This window comes from Pan troglodytes, chromosome 3 (genome assembly GCF_028858775.2).
Source record: "Pan troglodytes isolate AG18354 chromosome 3, NHGRI_mPanTro3-v2.0_pri, whole genome shotgun sequence".
In the NCBI taxonomy this organism is placed as follows: domain Eukaryota; kingdom Metazoa; phylum Chordata; class Mammalia; order Primates; family Hominidae; genus Pan; species Pan troglodytes.
Window position 1 is genome coordinate 171,397,941 of NC_072401.2, and position 24,208 is coordinate 171,422,148.

General features: G+C 38.9%; 1 protein-coding gene across 1 annotated transcript in view; it reads right to left on the reverse strand.

The window, feature by feature from the left end:
- Positions 1–4,554: 4,554 nt before the first annotated feature.
- The window catches only part of HPF1 (histone PARylation factor 1), a 28,605-nt gene continuing 8,951 nt past the window's right edge, over positions 4,555–24,208 (reverse strand). Inside the window, exons 4-8 of the mRNA XM_003954487.5 lie at positions 23,863–23,961; positions 17,069–17,219; positions 12,754–12,841; positions 6,793–6,965; positions 4,555–4,794 (exon numbers count right to left, since the gene is read on the reverse strand). Of these exons, the coding sequence (XP_003954536.1) occupies positions 4,663–4,794; positions 6,793–6,965; positions 12,754–12,841; positions 17,069–17,219; positions 23,863–23,961 (643 nt within the window). The 3' untranslated portion in view covers positions 4,555–4,662. The remainder of the gene's footprint in view (positions 4,795–6,792; positions 6,966–12,753; positions 12,842–17,068; positions 17,220–23,862; positions 23,962–24,208) is intronic.

The following is a 24,208-nucleotide window of genomic DNA, read 5'->3' on the forward strand; positions in this document are numbered from 1 at the left end:
ACTTCAAGATGCCAAGGCGGGGCAGCAGCATCTGAGCCCAGGAGCTCATGACTAGCGTGGGAAAGAGACTAGGACTCTACAAAAAATTAAGAAATAAAAATATGAACTGGGCATGGTAGCACATGCCTGTAGTCCTGGCTACTTAGGAGGCTAAGGCAGGAGGATCACTTGAGCCCAGGAGTTGGAGGCTGCAGTGAGCTAAGATGGTGCTACTGCACTCCAGCCTGGGTGACAGAGCAAGACCCTGTCTCAAAAAGCAAGGGTAGTCCCCTAAACCAAATGAATAATAGTTTCAAGGAGCGATGATTAACTGTCCCGTGTTGCTGATAGGTGAAGTAAATGAGGGCTCAAAATGGACCAATATAGAGAGAACTGATAACTTCCCCCAGAGTAGGTTCAGCGCGATGGTGGCAAGCCAAAGCCTGAAAGGAGTGGGTCCAACAGAGATTGGAAGAAGAATTGAAGACAACGATTGCGATTCTTCCTATCAGGTTTCCAGGAAAGTAATACGTGATAGTTTTAAGATGCAGGATATTATAGCTTCTTTTCCTGTTGTTGGTTTGACAGGGAAAATTAATCAGAACGATCGGGTTTTAAGATGCAGGAAATTATAGCCTTTTTGTTAATGATAGGAATGTTTGAGAGGAAAAATAGAGGAGAGGACCTCGAGTAGGCAAGGGAGGATGGGGTCTTGGGCACACATTCAACCTTCCTTGGGTAGTTAGTTAGTTGGTAGGGCAGTGGGATTCTGTTAAAGTTATTTTGGTGGCTTCTATTTTCTCAGTGAAATAAACTGAGGATGAGGGTGGGGGTTGGGGGTTGAGAGATGAGAAAGTAGGATTGATGGGCATCCAGTGTGGCAACTTGAGGTTAAAATAAGACGAGCTGCCATGGTTGTGTTTTTTCTCCAGCCACCTGATACTGAGCAGACTCTGGTAAGGAATAGGCAGTTTTAAAAATCTGCCTTAAGGTTAACAGATAAATACAACAAATGGAGAGAAGGGCAGTGGAGTGGAGGATGCGGGGGTGATTGTAATGATGGGGAGTAGAATCTAAAGGCTCGGTAAAGAGAGAATCAGGAATGGAGTGGGTGAAGAATGAAAAAGGTGGTTACATTTGTGAATTGTAGGGGAGTGTCGTGTTGAAAAAATTTTTGGGGTACTAGAGGGAAAGAGATGGATGAGTGATGATGTTAAGACAGTAGGATGCTTGAGATTGAGATTTGGGAGGTTTTCATTATTGGTACTGAGAAGGTACTAGTTTCTAGTTTGTCAATCAATCCCTAATCTAGATCATTGAAAGAGTAAGTCAGGGAACTGAGAGGTTAGAGTATTGTAGGGATCACCTACATATATATATATACATACATGTATGTATATATATAATTTTTTTTTTTTTTTTTTTTTTGAGACAGAGTCTCACTCCATCACCCAGGCTGGAGTGTAGTGGCACGATCTTGGCTCACTGCAACCTCTGCCTCCTGGGCTTAAGCAGTCCTCCCACCTTAGCCTCCTGAGTAGCTGGGACCACAGGTGTGCACCACCATGCCTGGCTAATCTTTTCTATTTTTAGTAGAGATGGAGTTTCACCATGTTGCCCAAGCTGGTCTCGAACTCCTGGCCTTAAGCTGTCTGCCCACCTTGGCCTCCCGAAGTGCTGGGATTACAGCTGTGAGCCACCGTGTCCAGCCAGACATTAAAATTAATTATGATAGGAATAGTTTGGACAGAATGCCATTAAGCTGGTAAGGTCAGTGTTTGAGGTAATGCAAAGGTCTTAGGACACTGCAGATTAGTTTATAGCAATCTGTTTTGCAGCTTTCATTTTTCCTTGGGTGTTATCATTCTACATACATGTTTGAGAGGTTATACAGAAACTCCATTATTGAACTCCAAGAGGTGAGCTTAGCTAAATTTGAACTGGTAATGATTTTCTGTTAAATCCTGATTGGATCAAGGTTCTTCATTCATGAAAGAGCCTAGGCACTTAAACTGTGTTCTCAGAGAACAGAGGTATATAGATGCCATTTGGAAGCTACTATAGCAATTGAGTGACCAGATCCTAGGTAATATTTAGTGAACTAGGTTTAAGTGGACTATGCCTTTAGTTAAGGAAAAAGATAAAATTTGGTATCTTCCTGTAGGGAGCTTGCTCTTTAATGAAAAATGTTCAGTAGTTGGAAGATAGTACCTCCTGAAACAGGTTAGTAGCACTCTGACACAACTAGTTGGAGTTTGAGACTGGAAATCCACATTTCTTATTACTGTCTTCAGGAAACTCCATTCACAACTGTATCATCTGAATTATAACCACCATATTCTTAGAGTTTGTGTCCAATTTCTATCTTGGCTCTGATGTGCCCAGCTTCCTGAAGATACATTCGTATTAGGTTTCTGTAAGGAATGGATGAAAAGCCGATTCACCTTTTTTGTCCCCTTTCATTTGTTCCTTGATAAAAAATCCTTCTGGAATCCATATTACTGATAAAGCATATAAAAAAATCTTACAAACTATACAGTTGAGACTGTTGGATCACCAAGTGACAAAATTAAAGGAATCTAAGTTTCTAGCTAAACAAATATTTAATGAGATACATGAATTTGGATATTTTTTAAGTGTGTTAACATTAGGGGCAGTATTTAGAAATGGTTGAGCCCGTTAGAAACTAAAGAAATCTGAGGAACAAAGCTCGAACTTCTAACATTTTATTTAAAATTTATAGCCTAAAATTATTTAAGATCAATGTGATTTGGTCACTTTTTCTAATAAAATACGTGTGAGCTAACTGTAACTGTAATGTTTTAATATAAAACAAGTTAATAGTTCAGATGGTTCCAGGGCCTGGAGCTACTTACCTAACTAAAATGGCAGTTCCTTAAAACCTGAGACCTCCCCATTAAGAGCTGTAAAAGTTCCTGCACAGTTATGAAAGGGAAGCTGAAGATCTTTTCAGTTTCATTTTGGTTAAGATATTATACAAAATATACCTACCTTGAAGAAAGCATCTTACCTGCCTCCAAAGGCAACATGAGCCATTGGCAGAAAGGAACAGATTTTGTTTGTGGCAGAGATTTTTGACCCCAGAAGACTTTTTGTCTGAGAAGTCAAGAATCCTTAACTCCCAGGCATCTTATCAGTTTCCCAGCTCTTGCCAGTTTGATTCTGTCTAGCACTGAAGAACATGTGACAGGGTCATTTTATTCACAAAGTGCAATTCCAAAGGTTTGTGTTACTGAGGGGAATATACATCCATAAAATACATGCCCTTAAGAAGCTTGCAGCCTAATTGGGGAGATGAGGAATGCTACTTATATTTAAAATTCTAAGTGTTGTCTTTTAATAGTTTACTCATACCCTTATATAAAAAAGAGTAAGTACCTCAAATATATTTTAAGGGGACAGCTGACAGAACTTTGGAGAACTACTGTCTAGTCAATAAATTATTTGAGTAAATCACATCAATCTTACACAATGTGGAGGTTTAACTAGATGACCTGGGATGGGGGGACGGTGCTTTTCCATCTTGAACTTCATAGAAAGGGGAAAAAAGCTTATACACTCCTCAGCCCCATCCAGGAAGTTTGCTATTCTGCATTTCATGGTCTGCCCTCTACCTATTTTTTTTTTGGAGACAGAGTCTCGCTCTTGTTGCCCAGGCCGGTGTGCAATGGCTATCTACTGCAACCTCCACCTGAGTTCAAGCGATTCTCCTGCCTCAGCCTCCCAAGTAGCTGGGATTACAGGCGCCTGCCATCACACCCAGCTAATTTTGTATATTTAGTAGAGATGGGGTTTCACCATGTTGGCCAGGCTGGTCATGAACTCCAGACCTCAGGTGATCCGCCCACCTCAGCCTCCCAAAGTGCTGGGGTTACAGGCGTGAGCCACCACGCCCGGCCCTGCCCTCTACTTTTAAGGTGAAAGACATGTAATCCGGTTTAAGGAAAATCTGGATCTAGTAAAACACAGCTATCCGCAGATTCGTACTAAACATCAATTGAAATCATGTGCAATGAAAAACTTTAAAATCTAAAGTAATGGTATACTGATTACTATCTTATACTAAAACTATATACTATGTATCAATATACTAAGCTATATTAGTAAATGGCTGAGTCAAGAGAAGATTTAAAATAATATGCCTAATGGGATAACTGGACTACTTACTGGGAGTCACCTGGAGCTACTACTCGAAATGCAGTTTGGGTAGGTTGGGGTCAGGCACCCTGGAAGAGTGCTTATTGCAGTGTCATGAGTCTCCTAAGTTTCCTTCTGTTCCCCTCTTCTCCTGCCATAAACCCAATCCTTAAAGCTACAGCTATTAACTCAAGACTCAGAAGAAATATTCTTAGTTGCCCATGTGATAAATATTGAAACAGGACTCTGTAAGGATGGTCTAGTTATAGCCACAGGCATTAGACAGTGGCTTCCTGTGACATTATCAGAGGGTGACTTTAATTGTCCTCCAAAATGTGATTAGGGTCACCATTTAGGTGATTTGACTGCCATTTTTTTGCACATTAAAGAAGGAAAACCAGGCAGAAGAACCTTATAAACGTTTTTAGTAAATGTTTATTTTTTGTATTCCTTAAAAACAAAACAAAAATCACAAGTTTAATACTAGTCCTTTGAAATACTGTACACCAATCAAAGCCACCTTACTCATGCAGCAAGTTGGTCTATGTTCTCTTTACTTCTGTTTGCCAGATGCTCCTCAATAATTTCTGCAAACAGATTCCTCTTCAACAGATTATATGCAAGAGGTAAAAGCTGGCCAGCAACTTTATGAAAATACTGAAAAATAAAAATATAACATTAAGCAGAGAATATAGCAGATATCCTAATAAGTAGCAGAAAATATATCAACAAAGCACTTGTTTAACAAAGGCTACTTCCAAAATCATTTTAGCTACACCCTCAGGTGGTTAGTGAACCTAATTTAAGGACAGGCGCCTGGCATTCTAAGAGGCAGTCTTGTTGCTCTAGATGACTAATGGCATATCTTGAAAATTAAGAAAACCAAATTAAATCTGAGCTTCCTTATTCCCTTAGGTTTTATCAACTTTTTCTCACCCCAAACAATGCCCACAAATACCTTTTATTCTCTCCAGTGTATTCCCAGGCAAAAGTTTAAGCTTTATTTTCCTCAATTCTGTAAGAATAGCTATGCTGAAAGTGAGTTTTCAGATCGTATTGCCTTTATCCTCAAATTCCTTCTCTCCCCCATCCCTAACACGTACTGCCTCCCAATCCCTGTTAAGAGTCACTGCCTTAGGCTTATCAAAAGATTTTAGATTACTGCTATTATCTACATATACCACCTTTTTGCTGATCATAATAAACATTTAGCCCTTAACATGCGGTAAGCACTGTGCTAAACCTTTTTATAACTCATACATGTTATTTCATTCTCACAACAAGCAAGTTTGCTATTCACAGGTTCACATCTTATGGCTCTACTTATTTATGGCTAGGGCCTCTCTAGCAGGTCAAGTACTATTTGGATTGGTCAATGACTGTCATTCTGGCTGTTAAACATTTTGATTATTTTTACTGATAACTATCTATGAGGTGGGCAAAGAAAAGTAGTATAATATGGTTTGTAGCAGGGTTCTCAAAATGTACACCTCCGACCAGGAGCATCAACTTCACTTGGTAACTTGTTGGAAATGCAAATTCTCAGGACCCACCCTAGAACTCAATCAAACTTGGGGAGGGTGGGAAGACTGCCAGTGTGCGTTTGGACAAGCCTTCCCATTGACGCTGATGCACGCTAAAGCTGGAGAGCTACTGGTTTGGTCTTGCTTTTCCCAGTGTGGTCTGTAGAGCAGCAGCATGACCGTCACCTGGGAGCATGACAGATATGCAGTCTCAGATCTCATCCTGGACCTACCGATAGAGTGCATTTTAACAATGTCTGCAGGTGAGTCATATGCATTTTAGTTTGGGAATTACTGCACTGATTTAGGCACTGATTCTGGAGCCAGACTGCTTGTGTGAACCTGGGCAAGATGCTTTGCCTCTCTGTGACTTGGTTACAAAGTAGGTTAAATGAGAATTAAATGATCTGCGTGTGGGTATGCACTCGTGCACATGTGCACACATATCTTACAGGTAAAGAAACAGATGCAAAGGTGTTGGAAAGCTTGCCCGATCTTACACACTGGGAAGATGTGATTTACAACCAGTTTGGCCCCAGAAACAGGTCATATCGGCTACACCTTATTGCCTCTTTGATCTTCAGGCAACTATGGTCGAGTAAGCACTGGTTTAGCTATTAAGTAAAATGTTCTTATTTAATGAGCAATTAGTTAACAGTAAAACAGCATCTCTTATAAAGCTTAAATAATTTAAAGTGTATTTTTCATCTAAGAATTTAAGCACAATAACAAATACCCCCACCACAATGGAAACGAAATGGAGCCTAAGGTGTGTGCACACACCCCCATACCTAGCCCCAAACGTACACACACGGCAAGAAGGCATGTCCCTATAATGTGTCTAATGAGTAAATTCACTTTAATGTGAGCCTGAATGCAAATAATCTTCACCTTTGAGTGAATGCAAATATTCACCTTTGCCAGAATATAAGATGAATTTAAAACATTTTTAGGACATGTATGTTAAAAAAATCACTTCAAAAACTTCATTTTGAAATACAAGCTGAATCCCTATCTTACCTCTGCTGGAATTTGGGGGTATAAATGTGCATGTATTCATGTGTGGATGTATGTCGCGGGGAGAGGAGGGAGGTGTGGCAGTGGGTAGCAGGTGGAGGGTTTTTTTACTCACATGTGAGCCATAGCAAAAGAGATCCATGCCCAATTCAAGCCCCATGCCATAATCACATTCATCATTAGCAAACTGCACAAAAGTCATCATTTCCTGAATGGGAGCAAAAGCTTTTAGTCTCTCCTCATCACTTGCAGCCTCAACTATTGTCTTGCAAATTCTCTTGAGGTCAGCTGAAAGAAATCAATAATATAAAAGATTATCTACATAGTTAGAAAATGAATCAGTCTTCAAAGGTAAGAAGATTATAAAGAGGGTTTTTCCTCCTAAGACTTTGTACTAATACAACTTGTGCCACCTTGGGTAGTAGTCTTCAGCACTCTAATTTAGAATGGCAATTTGGTAATTTTTCTACTTAGGATTCAAGCTTAAAAACAGGTTAACAAGTATTTCTTTATTAACGACTATTTCACAGGATTTAGTTACAGTCACGATTTTTTTTTTTTTTTTTAGACGGAGTCTTGCTCTGTCACCAGGCTGGAAAGCAGTGGTGCGATCTCGGCTCACTGCAACCTCTGCCTCCCAGGTTCAAGCAATTCTCCTGTCCCAGCCTCCCAAGTAGCTGGCACTACAGGCACATGCCACCATGCCCAGCTAATTTTTGTATTTTTAGTAGAGACGGGATTTCACCATGTTGGCCAGGATGGTCTTGATCTCTTGACCTCATGATCTGCCTGCCTCGGCCTCCCAAAGTGCTGGGATTACAGGCGTGAGCCACTGGGCCCAGATACCGTCATGATTTTTTTAAAAAGTCTATTCCATGGTGGTCATCATGCGTTTACATAAGCTTTAAAGATTCAGCAGACTAGTCCAGGAGTTGGCAAACTTTGGGCAAACCTGGCTCACCCTGTGTTTAACTGCCCTCAAACTAAGTTTTTTTCGTTTTTAAATGGTTGAAAAATCAAACAAGAATGTGATAGATTATGTAGCCCACAAAGTGTAAAACATTTACTATCTGGCTGTACATGGAAAGTCTGCCAGCCTGGTTCATGCACTATATAGTTGCCTCTGTATCTGAGGGTTCTACATCCTTGGATTAAACCAAGTGCGGATTGAAATACTCAGGAAAAAAATAAAACATACGGATTTTAAAAATACAGTATAACAACTATTTACATAGTGTCTATATTAGGTATTCTAAGTAATCTAGAAATGATTTGAAATATACAGGAGGATGTGCGTAAGTTATGCAAATTCTACACCAACTTATTTGAGGGACTTCAGCATCAGATTCTGGGTATCCTTCGAGGTCCTGATACTAAGACAACTGGATTAAAAAATAATCCAAGTAGGCAAAATTTGTTCTTTTTGCCCTGTCCTACCTTGTTTGCTAAAAAAAATTACTGACTTGTGACTTGTGGTGAACTAAACCCAGAAAAAGACAACAATGTAAGAGACAAGAAATCACTGCAGAATTAAACCTTTAACTAAAACCTTCACCAAATTGGGAGAAGAGTAGGTATGGCAAGCATGCGTTTGAGGTAAGAATAGAGAGAAAATGTCTAATATTTACCTAAAGAATATATTTTTACAAATTAACATTTCAATTTTGGCTTTCAAGATTTTTTTCATTCTTTCTGGATGTTAATGTACATCAGATTTCAGGACGCAAATGAGATGGAAGTATGAACAATATCTATTTAGACTTCCTTTTGACAAATTGTACGTCCTTTTTAACAAACAGTACTTCTTTGAGAATGAAAGAATGGATATTATTCAAACAAACCAACAAAACATTTCCAAACAGGTGGCTGCCATACTGGGGGAGAGGAAGACTGGTTAAAACATTAACAATGATACTTCAGAATGATAGGTGATGTTAAATTCTATGTATGAGGCACAACGTTCTGATGAGACTAACGAAAAATATCAGGTATGATATTACCAGGGACGGGCTGAGCGCAGTGGCTCACGCCTGTAATCCTACTGGGAGGATTTGGGAGGCTGAGGCAGGAGGACTGCTTGAACCCAGGAATTGGAGACCAGCCTGGGCAATGTGGTGAGACCCTGTCTCTACAAAAAATAGAGAAATTAGCTGGACTTGGTGGTGGACACCTGTAGTCCCAGCTACTTGGGAGGCTGAGGTGGGAGGATCACCCAGTGCAGGAGGTGCAGGTTGCAGTGAGCCGTGGTCATGCCACTGCACTCCAGCCTGGGTGACAGAGTAAGACCCTGTCTCAAAAAAAAAAAAAAAAAATTACCAAGGATGGTATTAAAAATATACTATATACTAGTGCTTTTAACCCCAGTCTATGAATATCATTTGGTTCAGTCTTGATGATAGTACAGAATACATGCTGTTACCCCAGTCACAAAATGTGTTTTGTTCCCTTTCCCACTTTTGGTGGACCAGTATCGCATTGAACGAATGGCAAACTGCACCACCTACGTTTCTAACTATCTATAAACAGTAGTGACATATTTGTTGGTTTGAAACCTTTTACAAATTAAATTATTTTACATGAGCTTCATGACATTCCTTTCTTCAGAAAAATCAGTGCTGATCATTTCAAGAAAACAGATGAAGCTTTCTCCAAAAACCTCCTTAAGGATGGAAAATAAGTGGTTCCTCCCTGTAATTGTGGGTGTAACTGATTGACTGGGACCCTTAGAATCTCTCTCGCTGTGCTCCAGTCAGCCACTACAAATCAGGGTGGGTATGGAAGTGAAGAATTTAAAGTTTATCGCTTTCCAGTATCTTATTTTCTATTTTTACACCTGGCAAGTCACATATGGACTAAAAAGAATAAGCAACTTATGCGAATTACTAAGCTAGAAAAACACTGAAGAACAGAGATGAAAATATTCAGCTCACCATCAGTACAAGGAAAAATATGTTCTTCCAGCAATAAAACATTCTACAGAAATTTCATTTAACTGAAACCCAAACTTAAAGAACATGAGTGAAGCCTTAAGTTAACTATTCAAAAATGATGACTTAAATGTTTCTACTCAAAATACTCAATTTAATGAGTTAGGAGTTTCACTGCTGAATTCTTACTATATCCCTGCCACTACTATCAACTAGAATACTTAAATTAAGCTACAGTAGTTCTGTCAAGGTAAAAATCAGGCAACTAGGCAGGCAACTCTTCTTACTTCGGATAGTAGTATGCACTCTACAGTCAGAAAACCAAGTATGAAAACCAGTGCCCTCAGCCGGGCGTGGTGGCTCATGCCTGTAATCCCAGTGCTTTGGGAAGCCAAGGCAGGTAGATAACTTGAGGTCAGGAGTTCGAGACCAGCCTGATCAACATGGTTGAAACCCTGTCTCTACTAAAAATACAAAAATTAGCTGGGCATGGTGGTGGGTGCCTGTAATCCCAGCTACTCAGGAGGCCGAGGCAGGAGAATCACTTGAACCTGGGAGGCGGAGGTTACAGTGAGCTAACACCCTACCATTGCACTCCGGCCTGGGTGACAAGAGCAAAATTCCATCTCAAAAAAAAAAAAAAAAGAAGAAAGAAAGAAAAAAAGAAAACCAGAGCCCTTACTGACTAATGCTAAGCACCCTGAGTCTATTTCCTTTGTGAACATGGGAATAAGACCTACAATAAAGAGTTGGGTGAGAATTAAATACATCACTTGTTAAAGTGAATCATGACACTGACATTTAAGAATTGCTCAATAAAACGTATCTTATTTGCTAAGTTAAAGCGTTATTGTGAGAAGCTTCAAAGGGTTAAGAACAAACTTAGTTGTGATTTGCTAATCATTGTCACATTAACAAACTGCCAGTCAGTTATACCTCTTGGCAAATGACACTGGCAAGAGCAAGAAGATTAGGTCCTTCAGTCTTAATGTTTTGCTACCACTTCAAAACTAATTAAATACAGAAGGATCTAATGCCTAGAATAGTAGACTTGGATATAAAACCCCAGAACCACAACTACCGCCGGGTAACAGGCTTTACTCCAGGGCACTACAATTTAACATCCATCACCCCAAAAGCTTTAGAGACTGCCCATCTCTACAACAAATGTGCGCAACCTTTCCCAAACGAGATAGTAATCATGCTTTTTAAAGCTCTCTCTGTGAGCAGAGACACGAAGAGAAGATGACTTAGTGTAGAAGCAGAAGACTGACCAGTAGCTAGTGCCCACAATGGTCCCATCAGAGACTAATTGACTCTGGCTTCAAAGAGGAGATATAGGACAGATCAGCCTGTCTAAGAGAAATACAGTGTGGGTTACATTGTTTCCAGTATCCACATGAAAAAAGAAACAGGTGGGGCAGGAGAAGGAGCTAAAACAACAACAACAACAACAACAAAAAACAGGTGAAATTAAGATATTTTATTTAACCCATATTTCCAAAATAGTATTATGTCAACATATAATCAATGTAAGAAACATTTAATCCTGTTTTAATTTACAAACTTAAACTAATTAAAATTATACAAAATTACAGGCCAGGTTCAGTGGCTCATGCCTATAATCCCAAAACTTTGGGAAGCCGAGGTGGGTTGATCACGTGAGCCCAGGAGTTCGAGACCAGCATCGGCAACAGAGTGAGACCCCATCTCTACAGGACAAAAACAAAAACAAAAACAAAACCCACCAATTAGCCAGGCATGGTGGTGCACACCTGTAGTCCCAGCTACTCGGGAGGCCAAGACAGGTTAATTGCACCACTGCGCTCCGTCCTGGGTGACAGAGTGAGACCCTGTCACAAAAAAAAAAAAAAAAGGTAAAAAATAAATACGAGTTACAAATTTTGTTGCAGGAGCCACCTGTGAGGCACTCAGTGGCCATCACACTGGACAGCTCAGCCACATTCGTCTTCCCTATGGCACTCCTCTAAGTGGCAGGGGTACAGCAAAAACAGGTCCGTATGAATAGCTGCCATCTAAGACATCTCTACCTACTGGCTGGAGACTCTGCACAGTAAAATTTGAGAAGAACTGCTTTAGAGAACTGGTTTAAATGCAGATGTCCAGGTCACAACCCCAGAGACTGGTAACTACCAAGGCTAGTTAGTTCTGTTCTGAAAAACAGATGGCCAAATACGTGCGTTGGGCAGGAATATGTGGTTCTTTGAGAAGATGCTAAGTTTGATTTCCCTTTAAGTTTTATCCCCCCAGAAGAGGATGATCAATAAAGGAATACCAGCAGGGCTGTTCACGATAAGGGAATGGAGACAAGGGGAAAAGAGTTGAGAAGCGATTTTAATTCTCGATGTTTAATGTAGCAATAACTAGATTATGTGCAGTGGTCCATTTTCAAAGTGTTTTTATACTTACAGATGACGTAGTTCAGGATCTTGGGCTTCTGAAAGCTAAATCATTTTATAGGCAGATGAAAAAATGTTCACAAAGAACCATAAAAACACAATTTCAATAATTACTACTTTGCAAGTTGACTGTAATGTCAAAGGTTCCGAAATAGTTCCCAAGAAGCAGGCAATGGGTTAAAATTCTGAAACCCCATCTCTACTAAAAATACAAAAATTAGCTGGGCATGGTGGTGGGTGCCTATAATCCCAGCCACTTGGGAGGCTGAGGCAGGAGAATCGCTTGAACCTGGGAGGCGGAGGTTGCAGTGAGCTGAGATTGCGCCACTGCACTCCAGCCTGGGCTACAGAGCAACACTCCGTCTCAAAAAAAAAAAAAAAAAAAAAAAAAACCACTGAATTTTGAACACTGAGGCAAGCATTTTGTTAAGTATTTTAATACTTGTTTATACCCCAAATTCCTTTATGAAGTGCATATGATTAGCTTCATTTTACAGATGAAAAAGACAAGATTTCACAGGGTTAAATAATTTGTTCAAGGCCACACAGCTATGAACTCGGTTTTAATTCAGGAATGACTGACTCTAAAACCTAAGCTTACTCTTTATTACTAAGGTCTAGCGACTGTGTCAGAAAAGGTGTATGGACATACCTACTTCCCAATATAAGTAAAACCTTTATTCATGTGCATTAACATATATGCACATGTTTACATATGAAATACATTACCATCTGTTTCAGGGAGCTCTCGGTACCCAACATCATTTTTATCTACTGGAACAACCAAGCCTGCACCATGAAAGGTCTTTGTCACAACCTACATTAAAGAAAAGAATAAAATGTAATCATGGTAAGCAGACATCAAAAAAAAAAATCCCCAAATACATAAACCCTCAACATTTCTGCCAAAATGTAACATTCAATCACATTTTATTTCAGTAAATTTGGACTCCAGGGTAAAAATTTAACACTATTTTTTTCTTGAAAATTAGCTAAAAGTTAAACAGTTGAAGTAATCACAGAACAGTGAAATAATTGGCTTTTCTTAATTGTGCCAGTCACTTGGAAGTCTGCATCCTGATTTGTTAAGGAAGAACCCAATACATCCTAGAAGGCAAGCCAAAATATCGGTTTCCTCTAAGGTCAAAGTACCTTCTGGTAGAAAGCACAGAGGAACCTGGGTCTAAAAGAAAAAGAGTAAGAAATAGTTCTTGTCAGCAAGAAGATATGGTAGGACAGAACTCCTCTCATCCATCCTGCCAAATTCAGACCCCCCTATTTTTACCTGGAATATTTAGGCTTCTCTGCAAACTTCCCAAAAGTAGGGCAGTTTCTAGGTTTGTGGTGTCCTTTATGGAGGCAAATCACATAACCAGTGAGCTTTTATTAAGTGGTAGTCTTCAAAGACAAAAACAGGCCCAACTACAACTACCACCATAACCCTTCCAGTTTCCATTCTTCCTTTAGCTCATGTTAGTGACATTATTTTTAGGTCTTTCCTTAGCAAAACATCTGTACAAATATTCCACTTCTTTGTGCAATTCAATGAAAAGTTTCCAAGGCAGAGGAAGGACACAACCCAAAAACCAAACTCCAATTTTAAAGGCCTCTCACCTAAGTCTCTATATCTTAAAGATTTTTTTCTCTCTAATCTCCCTATTCTCCCAGTCTCTTGCTTCTTTCATTATCCTTTATTAAGCTGCCAGAAAGGGCAGATTATTCAAAGGAAGTTATCAGACAACTGCTTACCACTTGGGAAAAAAATGAAGTCATTGTCTTCTATCTTAATCTTTCTATCAAGATAATCTGCAGCTGGATTTCAGAATTAAATGTAAAAATAAAGCCATACACATATACACCATGGAATACTATGCAGCCATAAAAAAGGATGAGTTCATGTCCTTTGTAGGGACATGGATGAAGCTGGAACCCATCATTCTCAGCAAACTACCACAAGGACAAAAAACCAAACACTACATGTTCTCACTCATAGGTGGGAATTGAACAATGAGAACACTTGGACACAGAGTGGGGAACATCACACACTGGGGCCTGTGGTGGGGTGGGGGGAGGAGGGAGGGATAGCATTAGGAGATATACCTAATGTAAATGACAAGTTAATGGGTGCAGCACACCAACATGGCACATGTATACATATGTAACTAACCTGCACGTTGTGCACATGTACCCTAAAATTTAAAGCATAATAAAATAAATAAAAAATAAAGCCATAAAACTACTCGAAGGTAAATTTTAAAAAATAATTTTGTGATAGAGAAGAGTTGACTATATAAAAATAAAAAGTCTATCCAGTGAAATCAAGTACACAAGACAAATTAACTGATAAAATATATCTGCAAAATGTAACAGTAAATAAAAATTAATGTCTTTAAACTATAAGGGAGTCTAACAAAGGAAAAGACTAACATCCAAATTAGAACACATGTAAGAAAAAGACTAATTCTAACCCTGATAGAGAAATGGGCAGAGTTCAGGCAGTTAAAAAAAAATACAATGGCCAACAGAGAAAAGTATTTAACGTCCTTTATAATTAAAGAAATGCTAATTAAAACTGCAGAATTTTATACCTACCAGCATGGAAAAAACTAAAAAGACTAAAGAAAACCCCCCAGAATTAGAAACAAGCAAAGAAAAACTACAAACACACATACACACACACAAACTACTTTGGACCTGGCAATACTACGTCTAGGAATTTCTTCTAAAAAAATAACCAGATAAGTATGAGAATAAAGGTATAAAAGGATATCTATGGCAGGATTGTGTTTGTGAAAAATCTTAAGCAACCCAAACTTTGACCATAAGCACAGTATTCTGCAGCCGCTCAAAATTATGAGGTAGATCTTAAATTGGCAATATGAAATGATAAACATACCATATTCATAAGTGTAAAAAGCAGGACATAAAGCACTGATAATGAAAGAAAAAGACAGCAGTGCTATAGTTGCCAGCTCAGGCTGAACAACATAAAGAATGATGGTAATATGTTCAGATTTTTCACAGATGATTACCTGTACTAATTATCCATGAAGAGGAATCAATTAAGAAGTCATCAGAATTGTAATTTTATTAAGAAATTAAGAAGAATAAGATTACAAATTTAGGAAAGCTGTATAGGGGTGGGTGACATCCTGAAGCATGGGATCACAGGTGGATGGAGTGCCACACCATCATTTTACGCATCATTTAACCAACGTTCCTTATGAAGAAATCCAGGTATGAAAAAGGTGAAGTGGCAGAGAGCCAATTAGTAAGAAGATGGGGTGGAAAGAATGCTAAATATGGAAAATATGAAGTTGGGTTTTACATGTGTCATTTAAGATTTTGGACAAGACACAAAACCTCTATAACCCTCAATTTACTCATCTATAAAATAGGATAATTCCAACTTTGCAGATTTGTTGTAGGGAGTCAAATGATATAACTCATAAAGACTCTGCATTCCAAAGTATGCTAAGTTACTATCAGTATAAAAACACTGATTTCTAGTGTGCTGCACAGTGCTCTATCATACTAGAGTGGAAATATGCTTACGCTCACACACAAGGACAAAGCCACTAACTCACATATACTAGTGGAATTGAATTCTTCAGTAGAAAAATATGAATTCAATGAAGATCTCACAAAAACAATAAAAGAACAACCTTGCATATAACAGAAAAGGGTTTGAAAGTATAGTCATTAACAGGGGAGGATTAAAAACATGATTGTCTTGAAAGTTCTTTTTTGTCTTTGTTTTTACCAGCTGTTTTTGTATAAAAAACAAATACTAAAATGAAACTTCATAGGGGAGGGGTCTAGGACAAAAATATCTATGAAATTTAAACCTCAATCATATCTTCTTTATGGGGAAGAATTAAGAAAATCTCCTCTGAAATAAATCATAGCTTGTGGTAGAAAAATAAAAAAAGACTGATTAAATAATTTGCTAACAGCTATTATGTGTACGGATGCTCAGACTTTAGTCAAAACAAATTAGAAATACATTAACTAGGTTACAAATGCTACCCTTCCTCCTAGTCACAAAGTGGAAGAAGCTTCCTGTGATAACCAGAAAGGTAAATGGCAATATAAAATCTTAATATTTAAAATGCCATATTGTAATGGGTTTCATTAAAATGTATGTTTTAAGAAACTTTCCAGTCTATAGGACTAAAGAGTGCCTACAGCTTGATACAAATATCACCCCTGCAGCTGAATCAAGATCAGAGAAGGAACTGAAGTAGGATTTAATGCCTAAGTAGACTAAGGTACTTCATTACCAGTGCTAGTTTATTAAGGAATAACAAGTTCTCCATTTAGCTTAGAACATTCAGATGAACCAGCATGGGCAGACAAATGGTGAGAGGCTGGAGGAGACTGGGGAGCCCTCATTCCAGTGACAAATATTTTTTTTGTTTTTGTTTTTTCCCCAGAGGCCATAAGAACAAACTCCTATAGAATTCTCATTTACTCCAAACCAGAAATCTTCCAGCTTGTCATTAACTTACTCTGAAATCTATAGCTGAAAAACCAAAAGAATCCAACACTAACAAGTATTTGCTCCTTTACAGAATACTCCCCTCATATTGCAGACATTAGGAGAGATGCAAAAGGAAATGACAGGATTAATAAGGAAAAAGAAAGGAGCACTGCTTATATACACGTTTACTGGAGAAAATGTATGTATGTAAATTTCATTATGTACAAAGCAGCTTTCACTTAACTTTATGAAGTGATTAAATGGTAAACAAGATTAAAAGAGTGGTAAATGCTGGCATGAGTTATTCAACCACAGCAGTGATATCACTGCTGTGATATTGTGAATTGCGCAATTCAATCAGTGTACCAACTCAAAGGAGCCATCTGACCCCTGTTTCAGTGCCATCCTCTTTCAGTGCCATCCTCCTAACATCCCTAAGGGACAGCATCCAGTTCTTAAGATAGGACTAGGGAAGAGAAGGGTAAAGTAGAGATGGGAAGGAATCAAGAGGGGAAAAAAATATGCTATAGCAAAACAGAGACCAACAGGTTGAAATCATACTTTCTTATCTCTCTGTTTCATCTTCATGGTTCTCTGTTCAAGCGAATACCCCAATTCTCTGGCTGCTTCTGTGAGTTTTTCATCTATGTTTTTCAAGAGATTGATTTTCTTTTTATCCGTTATTTCTTTAAGTTTTTTCGTCAAAAATAATCTGAAAAAGAAGTAAAAGTCCGCATTATGTGGCAGGCCACTGTACTAAGTACAAAGACCTTTGGAAGTTGAGCCAAGGTAAAAATGTCAAATTCCACACAAGAATAAGTCCACAGAATAATTACCAACACTTCTCTCAAAATCCCTAATAGTTTTCTTCAACTAAGAGAAAAGCAATATTCATAAAAAAACTGCCAGTCAGAGAAAGAGCAAATACGATTCAAATTTATATTAGTACTCTAATGTCTACAATAAAAGTATAAGGGGTATTTGCAAAGCTGAGATCAGTCTAGGTTTAAACTGTATCACTTGATACTAAGATATGGCATACTACTTTGGAGAAGTCTGACCTAACAGAAAAAAAAGTAGACATCAAAAAAAAGTAGACATCAAAAAAATTTTTCAGGCAAGGCGCAGTGGCTCACGCCTGTAATCCCAGCACTTTGGGAGGCCAAGGCGGGCGGATCATGAGGTCAGGAGATCAAGACCATCCTGGCTAACATGGTGAAACCTCCTCTCTACTAAAAATACAAAAAATTAGCCGGGCGTGATGGCGGGCGCCTGTAGTCCCAGCTACTTGGGAGGCTGAGGCAGGAGAACGGCGTGAACCCGGGAGGCAGAGCTTGCAGTGAACTGAGATCGCGCCACTGCACTCCAGCCTGGGCCACAGAGCAAGACTCCGTCTCAAAAAAATATATATATATATTTTCAGGGACCAGGCGTGGTGGTTCATGCCTGTAACCCCAGTACTTTTGGAAGCCGAGGTGGGCGGATCACTCAAGGTCAGAAGTTGGAGACCAACCTGGCCAACATAGTGAAACTCTGTCTCCACCAAAAATACAAAAATTAGCTGGGCATGGTGGCATGCACCTGTATTCACAGCTACCCGGGAGGCTGGGGTACGAGAACCACTTGAACCCGGGAGGTAGAGGTTGCAGCCAACCAGTCAGCCTAGATCGTGCCACTGCACTTCAGCCTAAGACTGCCTCAAAAAAAAAAAAAAAAAAAAAAAACTGTCTTTTTTTCCGAGATGTTGTTTCATTCTTGTTGCCCAGGCTGGAGTGCAGTGGTAGGGTCTCAGCTCACTGCAACCTCCACCTCCTAGGTTCAAATGATTCTCTTGACTCAGGCTCCCGAGTAGCTGGGATTACAGGTACATGCCACCACGCCCAGCTAATTTTTGTATTTTTAGTGGAGACAGGGTTTCCCCATGTTGGCCAGGGTGGTCTCGAACTCCTGACCTCAGGTGATCCATCTGCCTTGGCCTCCCAAAGTGCTGGGATTACAGGCGTGAGCCACTGCCCCCGGCCTTTTTTTTTTTTCATTTTTAAAGAGACAGGACACTATTATAACACTAAAGGTCAATAGATTTTTTTTTTAATGTTGAAGTTTGTGTTAAGAAAAATTTAGAAAACACAAAAGGAAAGCAAAGCTACTTTGTAAGCTTATACAAAAGCATAATCCAAAGTAGTTCTCAAAAGTATGTGAATATATATCATGTTAATGCCACTTATGGAAATAATTTTATATTTTGTCATAAACAAGTTAAGATTTTTGCCATCAATATAAAAGGTCAGGAGTAAAATGAAGAGCGGCAAGGGTGTGCCAGACTCCCAGGAAGAAAGTTGAGGGAGTAACAACTCCTAGGAAGAAACTCACTTCTATTCACTGCCAACATCTGAGAGTTTGTAGTATTCCCTACAACACTGTTAGGGAGTTAGAACATTTATAGTGGGTGCTAGTCTTAGCTTCATTGTACTTATCAGGAAAAAAAAAAAAGGCACAGAGGATAGTCAACTTACCCAAGTTGAGAGAGCTAATAGATTAAACCAGTAGAATTACCAGTAGAACTGGTAGATTAAAATGCCACAGAAACCCAAGCCATCAAAATCTAACTTCTGATTACAGCACACGGTTACACTAAATCTTACCTTCAATTATTACCAGCTGTATGTCTAGAGGGTATGTTTATATCAACCATAAAATACAGATTTGATCATGTCAGTCCTATGTGAATCAATCGATCTTTACAGTCTTCCTCAACACTCTGGCACGGCAATATAGCCATTCAAGTACCCTGTGCCACGTATTTTCACACTTTCACACACATACTGCTCCCTTACCTAAAACATCCTTCTTCCCATTCTTTCTAGTAAGTTCTTAGGCATTCATCAAAGCCCACATAAAATATCCTCTTTTACCTCTGCCACTATTGAAGGCACTTGGTAGCTGCCTTCCCATACATATGACATTATTATGACTATCTCTGTAAGTTTTTGTCTCTGCCGAAACCTACTCTAACACTTTACTGTGTGATGCTTAAAGATAAGGTGTGATGTGCGACTGAAGCCATAACCATGAACGTGAACATTTTGTGCTGTGACTTTAAATCCATTAGAATGTCTTCAACGCAAATGAACTTGTACCCATGCATGTTATATGGCATCATGCAATGGCCCTTTGGAAATAGTGGTTTACTAAGTTACATAGATGTAAGTGTTGAAACTTATATATCAAATTCATTACATAACATTATGAAAAAAAGCTATTGCGCTCACAGTGGTATTACAAGTTTCTCAATCTAATTTTTATTTGAAACCCTGAATTTTATCACTGACAAAAAATATAGTCAGTTGTTTTCTTTGGTTCATTTGAGAGAATTTCTGCCAGTACCTAGACCCAAATAACCAGTTTGTCAATGAGTCACTCTTTTTTTTTTGCATTCCAATCTTGGGTTTACTCAACACAATTCTTCCACTCTACACAACAAAGTACAAACACAATGTCATCTAAAATGCTACAAAGGTATAAAACTCAAAGAGAAATTTTATAGTACTGACTGTACAATAAAAGCAAAAAAGAAAAAAAAAGAAAAGCAACGTACATGTTGCCAAGATAACCTGAAAGACCACCATGAAGGACAGGCACAACCATGGCTGCGTGATGACCCCACAGAGCTGGCTCTCAACTCACTCGCCAATTTCAGAGTAGGGTGGTGGGGTGGGGTGTGTGCATAGGTGCACGGACAGACAGAACCATGCACAGCAACCACCATGGGTGAGAGGATCTTTGGGGGTGTGTGACCGTTGAAGTTGGAAGAGGCCTCGAGAGGCCGGGCCTAACAGGGTTGGCAGCTGCACTAAAGCCTGGGGCAGCTCCCTTTCCAAAAGGACACTGCCCAGCGACAGCAAGGGCACGGCCTGGCCACCATCCCAGGTCATCAGGGAAGGGAAAAGTGTGCTCCCAGGTAGGCAGGGTCAAAGCACCCCCAAGAGTCTTACTCGTCCCTGGTGGCTCTGCCACTGAACTGACTCTTAGCAACTGGAAATGGGTGAGCTTTCTAGCCAGAAAACCAGAGGGAATCTTGACAGGCACACAGTCAATGAGTCACTCTTTCTAAAAGTGGGGAAAAGTTCATCTCAAAATTCAATCATACAAGGGCTTTTTTTTCCCTTGAGACAAACCACAGTACTTCAGTATGAGAAACGCTTTCTATGTATTTCCTATTTCATCACAGAATGTTAAAGAGATGAACTCAATGGTAGACATCTAATACATGTATAGTCCATTACTGACGTTTTTCAGGCACAGGGTCTTGCTATGTCGTTTAGGATGAACTTGAACTCCTGGGCTCGAGCAATGCTCCCACCTCAACATCCCGAGTAGCCACCATGCCTGGCTCCATCACAAACATTTTTAAATACATTTGCATGTTACTGCTGTGAATAATGCAATGACTGCTGCTACCCTGGTGGCACTATCTTGATTCCTGCCAAGGTGACAACAGTATTATCCACTATTTACTTTGTGCCATTGGTGCAAAAATAACATTTTATTATCACAAATAGTTTTGACCTTAAGGGTTCCTGACCCAAGGTCAAAACTATTTACCCCAGTTATTTTAGGAAAATAAATAAGGCAGAAGGAAAAAAAAAATCATTCCTTTGTTGTTCAAAGTTAGTTAAGAATTATGTTTACTTCCATATGCATTAGACAGTATGAAATGGAATCATTCTACACTATTGTTATTTGCCCACTTCATAACAAATTCAACAAATCAATACCAAAGTATTATAGTATATGGATAGTTTATATTTACCTAATCTTCCCTATTGCTGGATATGTTGCCAATTTTTCATTTGATAAACAATCTGTAATACACATATTTCTGTACCTGTCCAAAATCCCTTTAATAAACAGCTAGAAGTGAAATTGCTAACTTAAGGGTATAAATGTGTACTTCATATAGTACCTGACAATGTCACCTATTAAGAAATCTTAGAATATGGTTGGTTAAACATTTTTCAAACTGCTTTCTACAAAAGTTTTACCAATTAACACATCAGTAAGGGTTCTTATACCCTAACCATCATTGGTTATTACCATTCTTTAACCTTTAAAAAACACTTTGCTGGCTAAATTTGCATTTCTTTAGTTACTATTAAATCTTGCAGACACAAGATTTAATAATAACTAAAGATAAAAATGTGTTGATCAAAGGTATGCCTTGAAAGACCTTATTCAGTCTGCCATAAAAATAAATTTTAAAATATATAAAGAAATTAAGTGTTCTGGTTAGCTGATTTAAGGAGGTAGTACCTAAAAAACTAAAACCGTTATAACACTTTAAAAGTACTAAAATAGTTATATCTCAGGTAATTTTTTACCCCTGTTTGAGATAAATTATTGGAGGTAGTTCCTCAAATACTCACTTGCTGATCTTCGCCTAAGTTATAAATATCACCCATGTATTTTTTTTTTCTTTTTCATTGTCTATGTTCTCCAATTAGCTTAAAAAAAAAAAAAAAAAAAGATACCAGAAGAGTCTTGGGTTATGTTACATGACCACTATTATGTTATCTTTTTTTTAAAAAAAGATTCAAACATGACTAATAACACAAATGAAAAGTTAGGCTTGTTTTTCTAAAAAGAGACAGTCTCACTATGTTTCCCAGCCTGAAAAAATTAGGTGTTTTTACATGCCAAGGTATTTATAGAATTAATATTTATGGAGCATCTAGTATGGGGCAGATACTGTGCACAAAACAAACCCTCTGCCCTCGTGGAACTTACATGCTAGTGCAAGAGACAGACAATAAGCAAGAAAACAACAAGAGTTTCTAATAAAGATGGCACCAATTTAAACTGAATGATAAATCCAAAGAGTTGAAAAGAAGTTATAAATTACAAATACCAAGTAACATTTTATAGGAAACTGAGAGGTATTAGAAAAGAAAGAACATTTTTGGACATCTACAATGTAGCTGCCTTGTAGATACACCAGGATGTACGTAGCATAGTCCAGGGGTTGTAGTAGGTTGATTTAGTTTGAATTCGCTTTACTGCAAATTTGTATGATCAAATCACAGGGAACAACAGCCCTTTAAAGAGACAGTACTAAAAGAGGTCAAAGAAAAGATAATCTACTTGTATTTGAAGTGATAAAGTTTGCTTTCTTCATTACAAGGCAAACTACACAGCCGCTGACAAATAAAATGGCTTCGAGTCATGTCTGTGGCTGATATAGCACAGACTGGCTCACTCACCTCTATTCCAACCCCTTCCCCATGAAAGTTCACTGCATTTCCCATACTACTCTTTAGCTCAGGCTCCACATGGGACCTATCTTCTTCCAAGCAGCTGCAATACTTTGAAATCTCAGAGGCAGAAGAGATACCAGGTGGAGGCTGTGCTTCCACGATCTCCATCAATGAGCACAGCTGTAGAGGCATCTGATGGTTCTGCAGCAGCTGTAGCTGAGATCCCAGCACCTGGTTCTTAGCTTCACGGGGGCTGAGAGGCAAAGAGTAGGGCATCCATTTACCTGGCCCAGATTATACCAAAGATAATGTGGTCCTAGAGCCACTCATTGTGGCAGCAGTTCTCAATTTCCCAGCTCCCTGATGGTGGCAGAGACAAAATCCACTGTGAGCCACACAACTGTCATTCCTGGAAGCTCAGCCTGCTCCCTCAACCCTTCTAAGGATTTTATGACCACCTCTTTTTACTTTATTAAGCCTTTCTGTTTGAACCATACATAAGAAATGAACTCTTAACAAGTGTTTAAAATCAGATGTCTAACAAAACTGTTGATGTTGCCATGGAACACCTGAGGTCAAGTATTATTTTCATTAAGTAAAATAGTTACATAAGAGGTGTATTTTTTTGGTGAAGAGTGACAAAATAACAGTATAGATAAGACTACCTGCAAAAGTCATGGAAATTATCTCTAGAAATCTACAATTATGGGCTTGTCTCAAATCCGCTTTGTTTTTTTTTTTTTGGAGATAGAGTCTCACTCTGTCACTCAGGCTGGAATGCAGTGGCACAATCTCGGCTCACTGCAACCTCCGCCTCCTGCATTCAAGCAATTCTCCTGACTCAGCCTCCTGAGTAGCTGGGATTACAGGTGTGTGCCACCATGCCCCCAGCTAATTTTTGTATTTTTAGTAGAGATGGGGTATCCCCATGTTGTCCAGGCTGGTCTCGAACACCTGACCTAAGCGATCTGCCCACCTCGGCCTCCCAAAGTGCTGGAATTACAGGTGTAAGCCACTGTGCCCAGCCCCTCAAACCCCCTTTGTAATGGACTAATGTAGTATAAACATTGTAAACAAATATAAGAGAAATTAAAATATTCTTACTTGACTGCAGCAAATACATTATCTCCATTTGGAACAATTATACAATTTTTCTTTGCTTCATTTATACCAACATATACAGGAAATTCATCAGGAGAATCCCTGTGTAAGCAAAAGACATTAAAAATTTAGCTGCCCATAATTTATATTATCAGGCAAGTGGGATTTCAGGTCTACGGACAACAATTTACACCTATTTTTTTTCCTTTTTGGAGGCCCTTTTTTTTTTTTAATCATACCAAAATTTATTGATTACATCAAACAAAAATTTCTGTAATGGAAAAGGCAAGTTGCAGTCATAAAAGATGGCATTCACATTCATTTTAGAAAGCAACAACGTAGATGTAAA